General features: G+C 37.0%; 1 protein-coding gene across 2 annotated transcripts in view; it reads right to left on the bottom strand.

Moving 5' to 3' along the window:
* The window catches only part of PPP3CA (protein phosphatase 3 catalytic subunit alpha), a 326,312-nt gene that overhangs the window by 61,271 nt on the left and 242,622 nt on the right, over nt 1–22,419 (bottom strand). For both annotated transcript variants that reach the window (XM_040237759.1, XM_040237760.1), the window contains exons 3-6: nt 14,739–14,863; nt 6,438–6,549; nt 3,844–3,989; nt 677–816 (exon numbers count right to left, since the gene is read on the bottom strand). In XM_040237759.1, the coding sequence (XP_040093693.1) occupies nt 677–816; nt 3,844–3,989; nt 6,438–6,549; nt 14,739–14,863 (523 nt within the window). The remainder of the gene's footprint in view (nt 1–676; nt 817–3,843; nt 3,990–6,437; nt 6,550–14,738; nt 14,864–22,419) is intronic.

Here is a 22,419-nt window from a genome sequence, read left to right as displayed (position 1 = left end):
TCTTTCTGAAGTGCTCTGAAATGCTATGGGTATGGGGAAATCTCCATACATTTGCAAACAGAAACATTACTATAAAAATTTTGTTAATATGGCTTGTCAAGTGCTAAAAATAAATTTACGGTGGTACTTATATACTGGGTTGCTACTAATTTTACTTAATTATTCAGGAAGTCGGATGAACTTAGGAAAATTTAAGAATAACTTGAAAATAATTTAGTTAACCAACTTAAAATTGTTTTTCTGATTTAAGATATGAACACTGGTAAAAACATTTTTAAGTGATTACATAATTGAATGGAAAAAAAAATCAAGGCTGGATTTTTTCCCTATGGTTCTTGAAACAGACCCAACTTTCTGCTAAACCCTACTATCTTCTTCAGCTGCTTGGACATCATGAAACTACTTGCCTCTTTTATGCCTTTTCTATTCTTCACGGATAGCATATCTATACATCTATATCAACACATCCATTTATTTATCTATCTATTTATTTATTTATATATTTATTTTCCAGGGGCTAAGAATCTATTTGAACCAGGCTTTCAAAGCGAACCTTCATTTATATTTGTTTCCTAGAAAAGTTACACACATAACAAATGAATCAAATGCATGGACTGATCAATGGCAACAGTTAGGAACGCGATATGCTCCAGGAGGCGGAGCTCTCCGACCTCACCTGTAGAAGTATGAACACCCCCTGACTGTGTTGTGAGTGAAATGTTCCTGAGTCTTCTCGTTTCCAAAATCTTCCAGCGGGTCTGACCACAGGATATCACACATAGGTCCATAAGCAGGTGGTTCTTTGAATCGGTCTAACTAAGAAAAATAGAAGACAGAGAGCAAAATACTAATCTTTGGAAAGTTGGAACTTAGAAAATAGAAGAAACCAGCATTTCACAAAAACCATCTTTGCTTCCCAGTCACCGTGCAGAGTGAACTCCTCAACCTCTCTCCTGTTCTGAGGTCTTTCCTCCCCATTCTTCTACTCCTCACCTCTTCCATTTTCCGTCCTTCTTCCGGATGCTCAGTTATTATCTGCCTTCATTTCACCTTATACCTCCCTCTCGCCTCTCTAATTCCCACTCTGTTTTTCCTTTCTCCTGATTTCCTCTTTGTCTTTCTCTCCTTATTTTTTTTTTGGTCAAGTGTTTTAGTTATTACCAACTGATGTTCTACCTGTGTTTCATTTCTTGAGAAGCTTTTATTTTACTTGATTTTGGGGAAAATTTTTGTTACTGCCTCCCACTGAAATGTGATTTAGAAATCAGAATAGGGAACAACTTATGGTGTTTGTATTTAACAATATAATTTTGAGAACAGACAGCTTTCATTTTGAGAGTAAGTACTTGCTGTATGACATTTTGGGTATTCACTCATTAGGGGTTAGGTTTCTAATTAAAACCAAGCTGATTAGAGTTACCTTACATAGCAATCCTAACAATAAGCAGTAAAATAAACCCCAATTTAGCAGGTCATTTTTCAGTTCGCAGTCCTAATTTTCCTAGCTTTACCTGAAGTCCTCATATGAAATCAATTTTCGAATTTTCTAGCTATATACGTTTAGCAAAGCCATATTTCAATTAAAAATGGTACATTTAGAAGGTGCGAGCACTATAACTGAAAATGATATTTCACCAACAATTTTATAACATTGTCACTTCCCCATAGTTTACCCTGATTTAACTGCAATGAAAGGATTTGGGGTGAAGTTAGCAGATACTAGGGAGTCTCTTGAAGAAAAGCATAACACAGCTATGAAAACTCATTAAGAACCGAAATTCTGCATATTTGATACTACAATATTTAAAAAAAAACCCCACGGGACAGGTGAATATATGTCTGACAGCCCATGAAATTCTTTTTCTGAGACATACAAGTAATGTAAATAATGGTCTTGCTACATAGTGTTGTTTTCTTTTTTTACTAATATCTAAAAAGTACGAAGCATATATTTCACATTTTCAACACCCAATGAAAACCTTCAATAAGACAAGACCCTCTATATTTGAACCATTTTGCGATCCATAAAATATTCACTGCGAACTTAGACTTGCTTAAGAGACTTAAATAATTTATGCTTTGGAACAATTCATACAAGAAAAATAATGCTTGTCCATAAAAATACAGAATTTCTTTCTAAGAAAAAAGAACTTATTATTAGGGCTAGAGCCATAAAGGGAACACTTTCTGACAAAAGTGGCTTCCCAGCTAGGGCTTTGGTAAAGCAACCAGAGTACAGAACTTATGCTGGAAAAGTTATAGAATGCATTCTAAAATTCATATCATCTACAGTTAAACAACTATGAAACTGATTAAATAAAATAAGTATGGCAGAAACGCTGACATATGGAAAATGCAAACCAAAAATCACTCTACCTCAAAGTCTAAAGCATAATGATAATAAGAGAATTGAACACAATATCTGAAACATGCTAGAAACAAAGTCCTAGGGTTAGCAAAGGATATTTTAAAAATCTACATAACTTGTGATAAGAAATGTAGTTACTGATTTCAGGAGTCCATCAGATTGCAGAATAAATTGGTTTCATTCATGCATAGACTCATGTACTTGAACTCAATGACTACATTTCAGTGTTCCGTCTCCATAAAACTTTAAATGTAAAGCAAATACCAATCCTTTGTGTGTTACAGAACACCAGAAGCAGACGTGTAATGGCATCTTATAAAAAAGGACACAAGCACACAGAGCAGGCTTATTTAATGTACTTTCGTTTCGATTTAAAAATAAAACCCATGTATTTCCCTTCTAACAGGAAAGTAAATACAATCTTATTTTTTACATTTGAAGACCTGAACTTTAATGATAGAGCATTCAGGTAGAATTCAAATGTTTTACTTACCTAAATATCATTTTCCTTTAAAAAGCAATGACATTTTAAAAGGATACTGAGCATAATCAAAGAAGTAAAAGATGTCTCTTCCACTAAATAAAAATATCCTATGCTACATTTTCTCATGAAAGAGGCATTTCTACACTCAACCTAACTCATCTTTTCTGCTGGCTAAAACAATGCTAATAGATAGTGTTAAATTAAGTAGAAAAATATCTCTTGTAAAAAATGAACTGCTTGTCACCTCACCACTCAATACAATCAATAGAATAGCGTCATTGCCTTTGTTAGATTGTTACATTAAAAGTTTGAGCTGCAAAAGCAGATTTTTTAAAGAATAATAATATGGATACCTTTTAAAAGTCCTGTTGTGATATTTCCCCAAGACAAAAACAATGTCTTTTAACTATAACATATCATGAATATACAATGGGTTGTTTGAAATAAGTCAAAAGGAAATGAAAAGGCATATATGTGTATCTTTTTTGTGATCAAATATTTTACATTTCTAATGTCATCTCACATGGCAAAATGAACCTTGAGGTTTTAAAGTAAAAATATATCTTTCTTTCTAGATAAAAAATGAATACAAAGAAGACATTCACGACTAGTTTGCTACTACTGCTAAGTCACTTCAGTTGTGTCCGACTCTACGACCCTATAGACGGCAGCCCACCAGGCTCCCCCCATCCCTGGGATTCTCCAGGCAAGAACACTGGAGTGGGTTGCCATTTCCTTCTCCAATGCATGAAAGTGAAGTCGCTCAGTCGTGTCTGACCCTCAGCAACCCCATGGACTGCAGCCTACCAGGCTCCTCCATCCAAGGGACTTTCCAGGCAAGAGTACTGGAGTGGGGTGCCATTGCCTTCTCCCACGACTACTTTAGATCATTTTAATTCAAAATGTTATTGTTAAAGGCAGGGAAATTAATGTTATGCATTTATTACTGAAGGACTAAAAATGGCTAGACCTGGAAAATAACAGAACTTACTTTTCTGATATCATCTAAAGTGTTTATCTCTGGAGACAAACCGCCGTGTACACACAGGAACTGCTGGTTCATCAGGGCAGCCAGGGGCAGGCAGTCAAAGGCATCCATGCAGGCATCATATACACGTTCTGAATACTTTATTTTACCTTTAAAACATTACCAAAACCAATTACTCACTCTTATGATTTCAGAAGTAGGATTGGTTCATAAAAATTATTTTTTTTGTTTTCTTGCTGGAATCCTTTAGCATATAACTACACATGCAAAGTTCCAAATATGATTAAAGACTTTCCAAAGTTATATATTAATGTTTATATCTACTGTTTTTTACTTTTGTGGTTCATCCATGTTTGACCATCTTTAGTAATTTTTTCTATAATGGAGGAGAGAACTTTTGCATACATACATTTCTGCTATTTATCTACAGTGTTAGTTGCTCACTCATGTCCACTCCATGTGACCCCATGGACTGTAGCCTGCCCGGCTCCCTTATCCATGGAATTCTCCAGGCAAGAATACTGGAGTGGGTAGCCATTCCCTTCTCCAGGGGATCTTCGTGACCCAGGAACTGAACACGGACCTCCTGCATTGCAGGGAAATTCTTTGCCATGCGAGCCCCCAGAGAAGTCCTATTTATCTACAAATGTATATTAAACACAGAACCGAACACAAAAACTAGGAGATCAATGGAAGAAGGTACAAAACTGGATGATTCTCCCGAACTTTCTTATAGAAAAGCAGACAGCAAGAAAGTTTCCAATGTTGCTTCTAAATCACTGCACATTGCTTTTCCTTTATTAACTTATAGCTAATATTTTTAGAGTTTTGTGTTCCATTGAAATAGGGCTAAATGAATGACAGAAAGAAATCTGAGTTTCCAAAGAGAATGAGGAAAATTAATAGAGAGGAAAATGACATTTATATGAGGTACTCCTCACCCCTAGTTTATTTCTATAAGAAGAAGTTGTCTTTAATTCTGTAAAATCCACTTGAGGCTAGTAAATCCTTTGCGTCCAGAAAGAGAAGCACAAGGTTGAATCTGTCCTCCATTCGATTTTATTGAGTGATTTGAGATTCAAAAGAGGATTATCCTGAACAGCAATATTCTGACTACTTTAAAAAATAACTTACTCGCTTGTTGCTTAGGCTTGTTGTTGTTATTAAGTTGGTAAGTCATTTCCAACTCTTTGCAACCCCATGGACTGCAGCATGCCAGGCTTCCCTGTCCTTCATTATCTCCTAGAGTTTGCTCAAACTCATGTCCGTTGAGTCAGTGATGCCATCCAACTACCTCATCTCTGTCACTCCCTTCTCCTCCTGCCTTCAATTTTTCCCAGCATCAGAGTCTTTTCCAATGAGTTGGCTCTTTGCATCAGGTGGCCAAAGTACTGGAGTTTCAGCTTCAGCATCAGTCCTTCCAATGAATATTCAGGATTGATTTCCTTTAGGATGGACTGGTTGGATCTCCTTGCTGTCCAAGGGACTCTCAAGGGTCTTCTCCAACACCACAGTTCAAAAGCATCAATTCTTCTGCACTCAGCTTTCTTTATGGTCCCACTCATATCCATACATGACCACTAGGAAAACATAGCTTTTACCATGTGGATCTTTGTCATCCAAGTGATGTCTCTGCTTTTTAATATGCAGTCTAGGCTTTTCAGGTTTTCTTCCTAGGAACAAGCATCTTTTACTCTGCTGTCTAGGTTTGCCACAACTTTTCTTTCTAGCAGCAAGCATCTTTCAATTTCATAGCTGCAGTTACCATCTGCAGTGATTTTGGAGACCAAGAAAATAAAATCTGTAACAGCTTCTACTTTTTCCCCCTTCTATTTGCCATGAAGTGATGGGACTAGATGCCATATCTTCATTTTTTGAGGGCTGAGTTTTAAGCCAGCTCTTTGACTTTCCTCTTTCACCCTTATCAAGAGGCTCTTTAGTGCCTCTTCACTTTCTGCCATAAGGGTGGTATCATCTTCATATCTGACGTTGATATTTCTCCTGGCAATCTTGATTCCAGGTTGTGATTCATGCAGCCCAGCATTTCACATGATATACTTTGCATATAAGTTAAATAAGCAGGGTGACAATATACAGTCTTGATGTATTCCTTTACCAATTTGGAACCAGTCAGTTGTTCCATGTCCAGGTCTAACTGTTGCTTCCTGACCTGCATACAGATTTCTCAGGAAGCAGGTAGGGTGAACTGGTATTCCCATCTGTTTAAGAATTTTCCACAGTCTGTTGTGATCCACACAGCCAAAAGCTTTGGCTTAGATGATTTTCTGGAAACCCTTTGCTTTTTCTATGATCCAATGAATGCTGACAGTTTGATCTCTGGTTCCTGTGCCTTTTCTAAACCTTAGGCTAAATCACATCAAATATTAATTCAAATTTTATATCATTTATAAAGAACTTATACTCTTAAAAGAAATTCTTAATTAACTCACCATGCTCAGAAAGTAATATGAAATGATATGGTCTCATTTTTTGAGCTTTTTACTTTTAAGCAATGGATCACAATGTAAAACTCTGTATGGATTAAAATGACTATTTAGCATACACGATGTTAAAAAAGAAACCAGAAGTATACTTACATTCTTGTTTAAATGTGAAATACTCTGTTAGATGTCTACATTCATGATTTCCACGAAGTAAAAACAGTGTTTTGGGGTAAAGAATTTTCAAAGCCCACAAATACAGCACACACTGAGAAAAAAAAGAATAATATGAAAATAAATATTTTCCATTATAGTTACACATACTTTGGCTCACATACCAGGAAGATATTAACAAAATGTGCTAGTATGGCCAAAAGTCTCCAAAAGACTATGTCTTTTTTAAGGAAGATATTGAAAATCAAACAGAAAATATTATGTCGGTACCAAGCCAGATTCATCTATGTGTGCTCAGCTGCTCAAGTGTGTCCAAATGTTTCGCACACCCATGGACTATAGCCTGTCAGGCTGTCCATGGGATTCTCCAGGCAGGAATACTGGAGTGGGTTGCCATTTTCTTCTCCAAATGTTCATCTATACTAAAATATAAACACTGCATTGGGGATCTAGACAACACACGCAAACAAACAATGGACTACATACAGTCTGTTGAATAGAACCAAAATGAAAATAAATTAAAAATGAAAATATACTTGTATAAAAGTATGAGAAGAAATGTGATGAACAGCTAATAAATAAAATAAAGCCACTTCTCTTTGTAAAGCTAATTATTTTGAATAGAAATGGAAGAATTAGCAAGGAAAGGCCTGACAAAATTTGGAAGCAGACACTGACAAGCTCAGGCTAACCTGGATTGTGTCTCTATTTTCTGTTATGCTTGTCTCTCCTTCACTAGTCTTCTCTCCCATTATCTTGTCTTTTATTTCAGTGCTTTTGGTATTTAAAGCCTCGAGCTTTTCATTTCATATATAATTGTAATCAAAATGAAGGCCAAGGTATCTCATTACACATGCTGTTGATAGCTGGAGGAAACTTTTCATATACCTTAAAACTCACAAAATGATTAGTTGTGTATTGCAGTTTGTATAAAAATGAGGCTTGGAATCAACCTCCATTGACACTCTTCCAGAAGGGTAAATTAAGATAACTGGGATACTCAAGTATTAACATCAATTTCATTATCCTCAAATAGCATTCATTAAAAATCCACAGGGAAGAGAAAATCACACTGAAAACAAGTGTGCTTTTTAATTCTCATGAACTTTATTCTGAAAGTGAAGCTAAAGAAGCAGAAGAATATTGAGACAAGTCTGATTCTAGTTACTAAAATCTAAAACCCCAAATAGAGCAATATTTACACTTTAATAATGAGCTTTCTAACATATGGTAGGAATGAAGGACAAGCTACTGGCAGTTCATCTGTGGTGCTGCCTGTGAACAATCATCATTTCTGTCAGCCCATATGATTATTTATTAAGTCAATGGAAGTAAATGTTTGAATACATAGCCCTAGTTTTAAAGAAAGAAAAAATATGTATTATTGAGTTGTTCAAGCCAGATACTGTCCCCAACTATGCAATTATAATTGAATAAACAAAAATGATGAGCTAACATCAAATTTTAAATATATATATTACATTAATTTTACAATGACTAGTTTCTGCTTATAATTACTACCTAAAGTTCATGAGAAAGATGATATTACTATTTCTGAGAAGTTGACCAATGGCCAAATGGAAGGATTATGATCTTTTGATAAGTGTAAAAATCCCCTATTATCTCAGTGGGTAGTAGGTGGTTCAATGAGTCTCTCTTATGTATCAGGTTTAGAGGTGCACTTACAGAGTTCTAGCAAAAGGAATGTGTATTATCAAGCTTGTCTCACATTTCAGAGAAGATATACACAGTTATTAACATCAATGTGAGAGCCATTCTGAGTTTAAATTTATATGACTATCATATGTATATTTTGCTTATATATTATGTATAAATAGTGTAATTTAAAATTATAAATTGAAAATATAAATTAAATTATAAATTACATATGCATATATCTTTCCCAAATAGATTGCTAACATTGGATGTTGATTTGGAATAGGAATGGGTATGTGGAATTTTTAAGAATTACATTCACTTGTTGAAATTGTATTTAAGGCATATACTGGGGGAGAGACTATATGCTTTGGCTATATTGTAGTTACTTTTTAAAAAAGATTTTGTTTTTTGTTTTCACTAAAGCATAATTTATATGCAGTGAAATGTATATATCTTAAATGTACCAGTCAGTGAATTTTTCCATATGTATATTCCCATGAAACCACCACCCAGATTCAGTTACATTTCAGCATCCAGATGGCTTCCTTGTGCCCCTCCCCCAGTCAATATCCTTTGGAAAATGTTACCACAGTTCCGAACTCTTTAGATTAGTTTTACCTATAACAATGTATTTTAAAGCAAAGCTATAATCTCTCCAACAAAAATCTAAACTGCAACTTAACCCCACTCAGATACTACCAAAGGAATCACATTCTAGAGCCCATATATTCTTTTTCTGCCATCTGTTAACCCCACTCAGATACTACCAGAGGAGTCACAATCTAGAGCCCACATACTCTTTTTCTGCCATCTGTTAAAGATCATATTTTGACATCAGCACATGGTTTTATCACCTCTAGTTTTAATTACTGTAGCTCTTTCATAACTGAAAACTCAAAGGTTCTATGGATTCCTTATCACATCTATTTACCTTTTCAACGATTCAATACACATTTCATATCCCTTATTATGTAATGGACATAAAGCTCCCTGCATGTAGTAGAAATTTAGGAAATAGTGACTCCTTTCCTATAAATGAGAAGGAACATAACCAGAAAGGAGAGGGAGTAGAGAGAGAATGGGGGAGAAAAAAGAGAGATGACGGAGAGAAAAAGGAAGGGAGGGAGGAGGAGGGAAGGAGGAAAGAAAACACTAAAGAAAACTCTATTTCCAAATTCTTGGCTCAGAGGACCCTAAAAATAAGAGTCTTCTTTTCACATTTTATTTCCCTCTCCCCTGTGGCAAGAATAAAATATCTTCCCAAACACTGAACAAAACCACAAATGCAGCCAATATGGAATAAGTGGCATGGTAAATGACAGGGCAAGGGGTGGATTGGAGAGTGGAGCCCCGCCAGCCTTCGCCCTCAACATCTGGTGGGAGAGAGCTGCCAAGCACAACTCTGTCTTGCTCGCAACTATTTTGTCATCTAAAGTTCTAACATTCTGGAGATCTGAAGAGCTTAAAATTACAACTTGATATTCTTTAAAAGAAAAAAAAAAAAAAGAAAGAAACACCATGCAAAACATTATCACAATTAATAAACAATGAAATAAAAATTAGTTAAATAGCTGTTTTTTTGGTCCATGTGGTATCAGATGGCTAATATGAATAAAATTTTCATTGGATTTACTAAGGTAGAAACAGAGAGGCAAGTTCAACTGGCTTTTTTTGCATGGTGATATGTAAATCAGTTGCACTAATCACTTTCAACAACACTTTGACTATTTTTTCCCGTCTAAGTAATTAAAGAGTTATTTACAATTTAACTTGGGCTTCCCTGGTGGCTGAGATGGTAAAGCGTCTGCCTCCAATGCGGGAGACCCGGGTTTGATCCCTGGGCCAGGAAGATCCCCTGGAGAAGGAAATGGCAGCCCACTCCAGTACTCTTGCCTGGAAAACCCCAAGGACAGAGGAGCCTGGTAGGCTACAATCCACGGGGTTGCAAAGTGTCAGACACGACTGAGAGACTTCACTTTCACCTTATAATTTAAAATTAGCTTGGTTTTGTAAATACAAAAGATTTGAGCATCCTCTAATCTTTTTATTAATTATTATCATAGACATAGTTTTCTCTTATGTATCTTTCTTCCTCAGTGAAGCAGCACTAAGGATATAATTTTCTTCATTAGTATAATTGGCTCGACTACAGCAGTGCAATGATTTACTTTGTGATTTTTTCTTAAAAACTTGTATAGGGGAGTAAAGAAGGATGTAGAAGCAGCAGCAAGAAAGTAAACATATATATGTGTATGTGTGTATATATATATACATATTCAGCTTGGGATATATATCAAGCAGCTCCCTAAAATAGCTATACATGCTAGGAAACATTCCAATCAAAAATGCTGTCTCTCAGTCACAGGACGATCAAGTGAGGGATGTGTATCGGCTGGGAAAAGATCCAGATTTCTGAAATGTCAAATGCTGCTCCTCTAAGCCATCATTTGCCTGGTCTGACAAGCACCCAGAGAAGCAGCACTGAGACTCGCAATGCACTGTAAAGAGCATCAGGTTCAAGGAGACAGCCAAACAATTTCTTCTTCCTGTCTGTGGCTTCGCTCTGTCACCTAACATCACCTGCTGCACTGTTTGCTTGTTATTCTCAGGTAGAAGCACGGAACATTGCCTGACGTATTGTGGTTCATTCTAGTCTATGGGTTCACAGCTAGTAAATACAATTCTTCCTACTTAAAGGAGTTTGAGGCCTGGGTTGAGATGTGGGAAGGGCTCAAGGCAATGTCTTGCAGTGCAGAATGGCTAGAAAGGGAACCCGATGAAGTGAATAGAAGGAAACAGCTGTGTGTGTCTCTTCTTCCAAATCTGAGTTTTCCGTGCATTCTCATAGAAATACATTCCGCCATGAACCTATATATGTAAGCTTATATGTGTGTACACACACATACACACACACACACACAGACACACAGACACAAAGAGATTAGACAGCATAATGCCAGCATCAGAAAGAGGATGGTATTTGATGTGAGACAAATTATGACCCCCAGGCAAAATTACCTCTCTTATCACTGCTCAAAAGCCTGCTTGTTTTATTTGGGCTAACTTTGTGGGGGACAATTTCTAATTTTGGCAGAAGAGTGGAGGAGAGGCGAGGAGGGAGTTCATAAAATGAGCTTCATGTACTGCCCAGAACACATTACCCAGTGCCTGTAAATACTGCCCAGATGAGACCGTATGAAATCTGAACCTACTCTTCAAAGCTAATTTGGTAAAAATTAAACTTAAGTGCTCTTCTTTGCCCAGAGAACAGCCGAAGGAGAAGACTTGCAGTGGAACTCTGAATTATTAAGATGAATCAGGATGTCTGTTAGGAGATACTACACTCTGGAAAACTGAGCTCTCATTTTAGGATTTGTCTTAAAGCAACAGGTTTGCCCTTTAGATTATATTGGTGAGGGAGTGGACTGTGTGCATGTTTGCACACCTGTAAATTAATAAAACAGTATGTAAAAGTGTCTGCATCACCTACGTGTACAGTTTTTTATGGCTCGTTTAGTGAATATATGGCCAAGGCATGGGATATTGGAAAGAGCACAGACTTTGAATCTTGGCACTGCCATTTACTGTGTGTGCGAGTCTCTCTGAGCCTTGGTTTTGCAGGCTGGAAAGGAAGACATTCACAAGCTCCTTGCAGAGCTATGAGGAATACATGAGATCATTTATACTAGGCAAACAATACCATTTCTAACTTGCAAACAATGTCAGTTTCCTTAACCCACAATCAAAAACCTCACAGTGTTCAGTAAGTATATTTTACATAAATGACTATTCTGTTTTAAATAGGATCCTATCACTGAGCCATCCTCAAACCCCTCAAAGGTCACAATCTAATCAAAATGTATCATTTTTACTTATGAGGCCATCACATTTTTGTCATTTTGTGTGCATGTGGCAAGTCCCTGGGGCTGTACTCTCAGACTTCTAAAGTTTAATTAAAGAGCTGTTTTTAAAGATGGGAACTATGGTACATGCATCTCAGAAGTTTTAAAGTTTATCAGTGTCCTCTGATAGCCACATTTGGTATTTCCCTAACATTTGTTTTCAGATTTTTATTCTTTGCTTAAATTACAGAAGATACTAATATATATTATATAAACTATCATAGTTCAAGTATCTAGATTAATTGTAGACTAAAATTAAAATCTACTGAGGAACCAGTTAGTGATTATTGCTTCTCAACTTCTTTACTTTAAAGAAACAGTTCTAAAAAAGCTCTAATTAGAGAGAGTTTATGAAGTTTTGAGAGGTAAATAGACTGGTAACGTGAAGAGAAAAAGTTTTAACACAACACTCCATTATTTGGCTGATAAAAATAATCAGTCCCTACAGGAGAGTCTTCGCCATTCTTTGCTTAGAAGATGAGATTCAAAGGAAGTATATAGTACACCGATTGCAGTTATTCTCTGAACCTTTCATAGGAACATAGAAATGTCAAATGAATAATATCAATTTGAGTTACTAAAATGATTTTTAAAAATATTTACTTAGATTCCACATAACCTTAATTTAAGGGAAGAACAGAAACTCTTTACCTCCCATTGCTGTTTCCTGTCTACTACAGTCTTTCTCAAATCTGTCTACACATGGAAATCACACTTAGCCATGTCAACAAACTCTGGCCCACAGGAAATAACTAAGCCCCTTCTGGAAAATGTCTTCAAATGAGAAGGCATACTCTTTCTTTCTTCTTTCCTTCAAGCTGCATGTAATGTGAGAACATGAGGGCTGAAGCTGGTGTGGCTCAACCTCTTGGGTTGACTTTGGAAGGAGGTCACACTCATCAGATCAATAAGGCAGAGAGCCTGGGCCCTGGGGCCAGGCTGAATCACACCAGTCATGGTCCACCCATCTATGGGTTTTTACTTGAGAGAGAAATAAATTTCTGTTCAAAACCATTATTTTTTTCTTTACTCTTGGCAGATACTAGCCCTAAAGTGATACAAAGGTCTTAGAAAATTTGTACTCCTTCACACTTCTCTGCCATGTTGGTGAAATCAGCCCATGAATGAGGTTTTACTAGGTTTCTTAATTTCTTCTTCTGTGCTTTTTTCACTTCAGTTTTCCTCTGAGCTAAATCTTACTTGTTCTTTGTTTCTTACCCCAGCCATATATGCTCTCAAAATTCTCCCAAATTTCTATATTCCAGTGGTAATTATCTTCTGTACCCCTTTTATCCCAAGATTTTAATAACCAGTTCAAATAACAATTGAATCCTGGATGACTATCTGTTTTAGACTTCTGATTCTATAGAGCTTTTTATAGTTATACTTTCCTGTATTGATTTAGGCTTCTAGAGAGCAAGGATGTATACTTCTTTAAATTCTCCCAATTACCGTGCATATACATTTTATGTGCTTGATAAAACTTGCTTACTAAATGATAGAAATACCTAAATGTATTTCCTTTTTTTGAACTTCTACAACCCTCCCTCCCTTACCAGCATGAATAATTAAGACACATGTGATCTTTAAATGTCATTAATATATTGATGGCTATACACAATGTGTATATATATATTATATTTATATATATATATATATATACACACACACACACACACACACACACTACAGACACACATACATATGGTCAATGACTGGAGGTGAACTGAATTGGAATACCACCCCCTTCAAAAGTTAGTATAACAGTTTAAAAGTAAAAGCTGTCTAAGAGTGATGTTTTTAAACATTAAATATTCCTATAATAAAATATTATGATAAAATTTTAAAACCTAGAATTTCTTTTATAAATGATTACTATGAATGTATTACATTGGTGTGGGTCTTCAGTAAATTTGATTTCTCTCTTTACTTAAGAATAATTGTTTTCCTTTTTAAAGTATTATTTCCAAGAGTACATATAATGTCATCTGCTATAGCATGAGCTCTTTAAAACTTATTCTTATTTATAATTATTTCTTTTAATAAGTATTTATAAGTTATTTCTATGTATGAAACACCACTTTAAGCACCAGGAAGAAGAGCAAAGGTGTGAATGAAACAAGACCCTTGACTTTATTTTGAACGTAACTTCTACTTACCTGAAACAGAAGCAGTTGGGAGGCTGAGGATGAACATCTACTCAAAGGTTATCTGTTTTGTTTTAATAAATGATTTTGACAAATAACCCTAGTTAGATGACAGGTGCCATACAAAACAGCAGCTGTAAGTGTACTCACACACACTCACACACAAATGCAGACAGACAGACATGCACTTGATTATCCATTTACAAAAACAACTTAGTGCCTCCTAAGATATAACCACACAAATCTGTTTATTTAATCGACTTTTATTAGTTCTCTCAAGAGGAGACAGAATTAGCTAATGTAAAATATGATGCAATTTTTGCAAAGTTGCAAATTTGTAAAAAGTACAAAAGGCAAAATCTTACTATTAGCCAATTCCTTGACACTTCTATGCAATAAGAAGCACATAGCAATCAATGAAAAATAGGAATATATAGCATCTCCCAAAGTATATGTATTAAAGTTTATTTTTAAATGCTAGGGATTTATTTAACACAATAATATTCACCACTTTTATTTTGCTAAAATAGTGTTAATCCATTCCTAAACAGCTAAAAGGAACCATGCAGACTTACTTCGATACTGAAGTACCCTCTGTCAACATAGTCCCCTAAGAAGAGGTAGCGAGTGTTGGCAGGAGACCCCCCCACTTCAAAGAGTTTCATCAAGTCGAAGAATTGTCCATGGATGTCCCCACAAACTGAAAGAAACCAAGAAAATTCATTTTACAGTTATATTATGTTCCAATTCTGAATTAGATAATAAAATTACAAAATTTTAGAGCCAGAAGGAATTCAGAGGCCATCTTAGCCACAACATTCTTTTGCAAAACAGGAAAGTGAGAGTTTCCAAAGTTCATCTGTGGCAAACCCCGCTTTGCATCCAGGTCTCTGCCACTTCACAGATTAAATGGAAAAATAACAACAACAATAATAATAGCTATTATAGCTATTATTGTTGTGCGTTTAACAATTCTTCACCAGAATTGTTTAACAAAACTGCACTATGCTGACAGTTTTATACACAGTTTGTAATTTAATACTAACAATATCATGGGATAGGTTTTCTTTTTGCAGATGTGTCAAAGAGAGTCAAAGAATTTGGCATAACCTATATACTGATATGTAAACCTATTTCTATTACATGTTATTGCCTTCTGAAGAAAAGTTGATACATATTATAAAAATTGTATTTAATTGATTCTAAAATGTCACCAATTATAAAACACATCATTATTTTAGCTACCATTGAGAAAGAAAAAAACCAATTAAATTTAAATTGATATCATAAATGAGCAATTTTATAAGATGGACCCTAGTATCAGATGTCCAACTTTTTTCAAATTTTGAAATGAAATCCTATAAAACAGTAGAAAAAAAAAATCGCTGGGAATTGCAATTTCTTAACTTTCTCACCTTCTCTTTAAAACAAAAATTCTTAAAAGCTATGTAGTCTCTCAGTTTAAAAACCACTTATTCAGTACTTACTATTGCATGTGTTACTTTCAAATCTCTAAAAAATAAATATTATCTCCATTATGGTTATGTGGCTAGACAAGATCACTGTTAAAAATGAATGATACAGAGTTTCAATTCAGATTTGTCTAATTCAAAGCTTTTGCTGTCAACTATCATGTTATAATATCTTTCACATTTTATAGGGTTTACATATGTGTATATATTTAATATTTTAAGACAATTTTATGCTTGAATGATGAATGATTTGGCTATTTCTTTCGTGCTAAGAGGTTCACAAAATGAATGTATCAGTGAATAGGAAATCAAGAGGTCAAAGGATGCTTGCTATCTTAACACATTCTATGCTGCAGTTGAAAGCAAGCTGAAATATCTTAAACTTTATCCCTTTACGTGATGAAAGCTGACAGAAGGAAATATGAATCAAAGGGATTCACTGATTTAAAAAAATACTGTAAAACAATGGATGAATAAAAATGCCATATAAATTCTCATTTTTGCCATGCAAAAGACCCTCAGGCTTCAATCTTGAGAGATTCTGGGTATGTTACTCAACTTCTCTGAGCCTCAATGTATTCATGTATAAAATGGGATGATATTGGTACTTTAACTTATTTGGCTATTGTGAGAATTAAAGGTATCAATAATGTAATGGAATTAGAAGAGTTCCTGAAACCTGGTATGAACTTGAAAACTGTGAGATCAAAGTGGCGTTTCAAAATAGTTGTATCAAAAATATCAAGGTACCAGAAAGAATGGGATTTTGGTGCTCAGGGTAAAGGAGGAAGGAGGAATGAAAAACATTCTGGAGCCTCTTCTTCACTTTTCCCTCCCCTCCTATCCTCTCTTTCGCTTTCCATTCCTCCATTTCAATTCCTGGCTACGGCTGAAAATTCATGGATCATTATTTTTTATATTGTCATGTCAATGACAAATACCAAGACACTAATTCAGCTGTGGATCATGAACTTGGAATTATGGACACACAACTGCAGCATAATCTGGCAACCAGAATCACACAATTCCATAAATACATGGGCTCTAGATGATATAGACATTAAGGACAACTTTTCTTTCATTGGAGTACAGCATTACATTATTGTGAATGCAATTTTATAAAACCTGGAAAGTAAGCTCTTCTTTTTGGCTTACAGTCACTTTGTGCTAAGAGAGAATCTCAATGATATATCAATACAAGATCAGCACAATTACTGGATCTTGGCCTGATGATATAAAAGATCAGGGAGCAACTGCTGTAAAGCTGGCGTGGGAAACAAGATACTCTGAAATTCAGTTACTAGTAGGATGGTCACATTATCACTGACTTTACCTTACACCAGCCACGCCAATTCAAACCATGCTTTTACAGTAAGGACCACTTATGATAATCTTCAGCAAAGAAAAGCAACTTGCATATACAATCATAAAAAATACTCAAAGCCCAATGAAAGGAAACAGTAGCTCAAATATTATGACCAACCTAGATAGTATATTCAAAAGCAGACACATTACTTTGCTGACTAAGGTCCATCTAGTCAAGGCTATGGTTTTTCCAGTAGTCATGTATGGATGTGAGAGTCGGACTGTGAAGAAGGCAGAGCGTTGAAGAATTGATGCTTTTGAATTGTGTTGGAGAATACTCTTGAGAGTCCCTTGGACTGCAAGGAGATCCAACCAGTCCATTCTAAAGGAGATCAACCTTGGGATTTCTTTGGAAGGAATGATGCTAAAGCTGAAGCTCCAGTACTTTGGCCACCTCATGAGAAGAGTTGACTCATTGGAAAAGACTCTGATGCTGGGAGGGACTGGGGGGCAGGAGGAGAAGGGGACGACAGAGGATGAGATGGCTGGATGGCATCACTGACTCGATGGACGTGAGTCTGAGTGAACTCTGGGAGTTGGTGATGGACAGGGAGGCCTGGCGTGCTGCGATTCATGGGGCTGCAAAGAGTCGGACACGACTGAGCGACTGAACTGAACTGAATAATTGAGAAATTTTGACTAAGGTTTAAGGATTTCCCAGATAAGTTTAAGTGAAAACCATGTATCTTTTTTTCAAAATCATTTTTATATCTATTTGGCACCATCCTATTGCTTTTCTTATTCAGTAGATGCCAGTCTTCTCTGTCTCAAATAGGCCGTTTCTTTCTTGTACACCCACAGGCTGACCCTTTTTCTTCCAGTAAGTCTGAGCTATTTGTCAGTATACTTCTTTCCAAAAGCATTCTTCTTTCCATTAACTTGTTTTACTTTCTTCATAGTACTTATTACTCTCAGGAATAATCTAGCTGATTAATTTGCATGTCTGTTTCTTCCCTGATTCTTCCCATTGGACTATAAGCTGTATAAGAACTATAACCTGTGAGAAGCTGTCAGCTCTTGTCCACTGTAACCCGGACATGGAGAACAGTGTCTACCATCCAGTGGTAGAGAAACGTACTACCCTAGAGTTCTTCACTGGGCCTGTGCTGTGCTGAATTTGGAAACCCATTCATTACAGAAGTCAAGGTTCTGAGGGGCCCCTCAGACCAACAGAGATGGACCACAGTGGGAGTTTGCTCTGGTGGAAGCTGAAGGTCCTCAACTTGTCCGAGATGGTACTTGTTTTAAGCCTTTCAAGTCACAGCTTTCAAAACAGTATTGTGGCAAGACTAGGGGAGAATGAGGGACCTCCATGCAGGTTATGGTGATTTCTTTACCTGGTTCTACACCAGAAACACTTGTAGAGCTTTTGAAACTACAGATTCCCGGGTCCCAAATCAGAATCTCAAGAGATGCAGACTGATAACAAGCTCTTCAGAGGAAGTTATCTAGCCAGTAAGATGAGAGACCAATGCTTTCCACCCTCTGTCTTAGCAGATTGAGCCCTCATTCTGCATGCTTGTGTGGTTCCCCTCACAGTATGCACAGGTGGGAGAGACACACATTGGAAAGGCAATTTTGTTCAATGCTAATCCCAGGTTGGTGTGAGATCAGAAATTCTTACTACCTGAGAGGATGCTATTGAAGTGATTGTTTGATGGAGTCTAGGACAGAGGGATGAATCTAAGACAAGTGATAAAAAAGAGCACACTTATTCATGCATTTGAATGTGGCTATTGCTCAGGCCTTGTGCATTTCAGCTTTCAGATAAAGAATTCATCCCAAAGTCCTAATATTTGGAACATTCACTATTTTGATTTAAAAAATCAAGAAGAGAGTGACCACCATACTGAAGTGTCCATGCTTCAGTACCCAAAGGATGGAGGGTGGGGTTAGGACATCACCCAGAGGGAAGGGTACCATGTCACGTTAAGTGAAAAGTACAGCCCAGTAACCTTCCGTCTATGCAATGCCATAGACCCCACCTTCCATCCTCTTGGGTACCTAAAACATTGAGAGAAATAAAGTCCAACATATTTTAGCTAATGAGGCAAACCATGTGCTTGGTTGCTCGCAGCCTGTAACTCTCTATGAGGCCAGGTCCTTTCATCTTCAACATCCTTGGTTTTAACAGCACTTCTAGAACAAACAGGGGGCTTGCCTGGTGGCTCAGACGGTAAAGCGCCTGTCTGCAATGCGGGAGACCCGGGTTTGATCCCTGGGTCAGAAGGATCCCCTGGAGAAGGCAATGGCAATCCACTCCAGCACTCTTGCCTGGAAAATCCCATGGACGGAGGAGCCTGATAGGCTACAGTCCATGGGGTCGCAAGGAGTCAGACAGGACTGAGCGACTTCACTTTCACTAGAACAAACAGGCTTTGGCAAGTTCTATTATACCTTCAAGGCAAGCTCATTCATCACCAAATACTCCTGCTTCCCATATTTCCCCAGCTTCCCATTATTCGCTTCTCATTTCCAATGGAACACTGCTGGCAGGCAGGAACTTGACTAGGGGCCAGCTTTGAAAGCCCTACTATATTGAAAACGCACCAAAAATATAGGAATACAGGACATGCAATGAAAGCAATCCTCATCTCTATGAAATTATCCATCCATCTGAATGAACGTTCAAAAATACATATTATGTCTTCAATAGATTATGACCAGACTTAAACATATTTCTATTAGAAATGTATAGTTACGATAGTTAATTAACACATAATGAAAAGAAACATGAGCTTTTTTCTGGACCACTAGTACCCTAATCCCTTCCTGATGTGCTACATCATGATGGTTCTTTTTCCTGTGAGATGCAACAAGTCCTCCACTTGTTTTTACACTGGACAAGTAAGAACTACCAGGAACACTGAGCAGTAGAATCGAGTTATTGAGAAGGTTGTCATTACCTTCTTCTTGGTTCTTTTTCTAAGTCAGGTGACGAAGTGGTTTTGAATGTGGCTGTTCTAACATCCTCAGTACAACCAAACGGTGCAAGAGAGACTAACATCTTATGATGCTGACATTTTTTTTTCTTACTTTTCTCTCAACTACTATTAGAAAATACATAAATTATGCCTAAATAACCAACTAATAAGTAATACCAAAGCAAACAATCACTTTTGAGTAATTGCCTTTTAGTACTATTTCCATCCCCTGGTGACTCTTCAGTTCAGTTCAGTTCAATTCAGTCGCTCAGTCGTGTCCAACTCTTTGCGACCCCATGAATCGCAGCACGCCAGGCCTCCCTGTCCATCACCAACTCCCAGAGTTCACTCAGACTCACGTCCATTGAGTCCGTGATGCCATCCAGCCATCTCATCCTCTGTCGTCCCCTTCTCCTCCTGCCCCCAATCCCTCCCAGCATCAAAGTCTTTTCCAATGAGTCAACTCTTCGCATGTGGTGGCCAAAGTACTGGAGCTTCAGCTTTAGCATCATTCCTTCCAAAGAAATCCCAGGGCTGATCTCCTTCAGAATGGACTGGTTGGATCTCCCTGCAGTCCAATGGACTCTCAAGAGTCTTCTCCAACACAGTTCAAAAGCATCAATTCTTCAGTGCTCAGCCTTCTTCACAGTCCAACTCTCACATCCATACATGACTACTGGAAAAACCATAGCCTTGACTAGATGGACCTTAGTCGGCAAAGTAATGTCTCTGCTTTTAGCCCATAGTAAATGAAAGTTTACTGAAAATGATCCTCACATGAGTGGTCTCATCATTTTTGACCTAAGTCTTCTGAAGAAGAGCACGGAATTTTGAAGGGGGAAACAAAATAACATACAGAAAAAAATCTGTCTGTGTTTCTTGGGAAAGGAAATAGCTTTTATTTCTCATATCATTGCTAGAGAGCTAGTTATTAAACTTTGAAATCACAAACTTAAGAGGTTGATGTACATGTAAACATAAATATAAATGTGTATGTGTGTGTATAAAGCCACCACCACAAAGGAGGAATTATTTGGAGATTAGTGGTCAGTGCACCAGTTAGGAAGTCATTAAACAAGTTCAAGACATTTCTCAGTGTAGATTACAGCAAAGTAGTGCTAAAGAGAAACAGCAATAAACAGATGGAGCAGGAACAAGAGGCTCTTTGTAGTTAGCTGAGAAAGCTCTTGGGATCTACAAACTGGACAATGAATCAGTCACAGGGCAAGTCTAAGAGTCCCCAGCACTGGCACACTGCTAAGGAGAGAAGATAATGGCCAGCATATTGAGGACAAATGGCCTCTTGAGAAAATAAGCTCAGAGTATGGAGGACAAGTTGGAAAGATAACCAAAATGAAGATCAAGCCTATGCTTTGCATCTCCTAAGAAAAATGCTGCTCTCTGTCGAAAGGGATAGTTGCTCAAAACAACTACGCATATGTGATATGTGTAATGAAGAATGCATGCCTAAATTAATGATTCTGCAAGAAAGTATACCGATATTTTAATTTAACTATTTTTCAAAGAATTCTATTGTTTCTAAACTCACATTGGCAACTAAATTGCTACCTTGGAAAAATGTATAAAGTAGACTATACTGAGCATATGAGGATGAAGTCCCAGTATACTTGCTGTAAAAGTGAGAGTTTGTAAAGACTCTGCTACAGATTCCATCCTGAGTGGGAGACACATTAACAAGTGTAAGATAAAATAAAATACATAATTTGTCATAAAACTACTTTCAAAAGCTTTGAATTCATGCTCTGATCCACACATTTGGCCCTGTATACAACTGGTTCCAAATAGGAAAAGAGTATGTCAAGGCTGTATACTGTCACCCTGCTTATTTAACTTATATGCAGAGTACATCATGAGAAACGCTGGACTGGAAGAAGCACAAGCTGGAATCAAGATTGCCGGAAGAAATATCAATAACCTCAGATATGCAGATGACTCCACCCTTAGGGCAGAAAGTGAAGAGGAACTAAAAAGCCTCTTGATGAAGGTAAAAGAGGAGAGTGAAAAAGTTGGCTTAAAGCTCAACATTCAGAAAACGAAGATCATGGCATGCGGTCCCATCACTTCATGGGAAATAGATGGGGAAACAGTATCAGACTTTATTTCTGGGGGCTCCAAAATCACTGCAGATGGTGACTGCAGCCATGAAATTAAAAGATGCTTACTCCTTGGAAGAAAAGTTATGACCAACCTAGATAGCATGTTGAAAAGCAGAGACATTACTTGCCAACAAAGGTCCGTCTAGTCAAGGCTATGGTTTTTCCTGTGGTCATGTATGGATGTGAGAGTTGGACTGTGAAGAAAGCTGAACACCAAAGAACTGATGGTTTTGAACTGTGGTGTTGGAGAAGACTCTTGAGAGTCCCTTGGACTGCAAGGAGATCCAACCAGTCCATTCGAAATGAGATTAGCCCTGGGTGTTCTTTGGCAGGAATGATGCTAAAGCTGAAACTCCAGTACTTTGGCCACCTCATGCA

The sequence above is a fragment of the Oryx dammah genome, unplaced genomic scaffold, assembly GCF_014754425.2.
Source record: "Oryx dammah isolate SB20612 unplaced genomic scaffold, SCBI_Odam_1.1 HiC_scaffold_3, whole genome shotgun sequence".
Lineage (NCBI taxonomy): Eukaryota > Metazoa > Chordata > Mammalia > Artiodactyla > Bovidae > Oryx > Oryx dammah.
The sequence above is the reverse complement of the archived record's forward strand: the minus strand, read 5'-3'. Positions and strand labels throughout refer to the sequence as shown.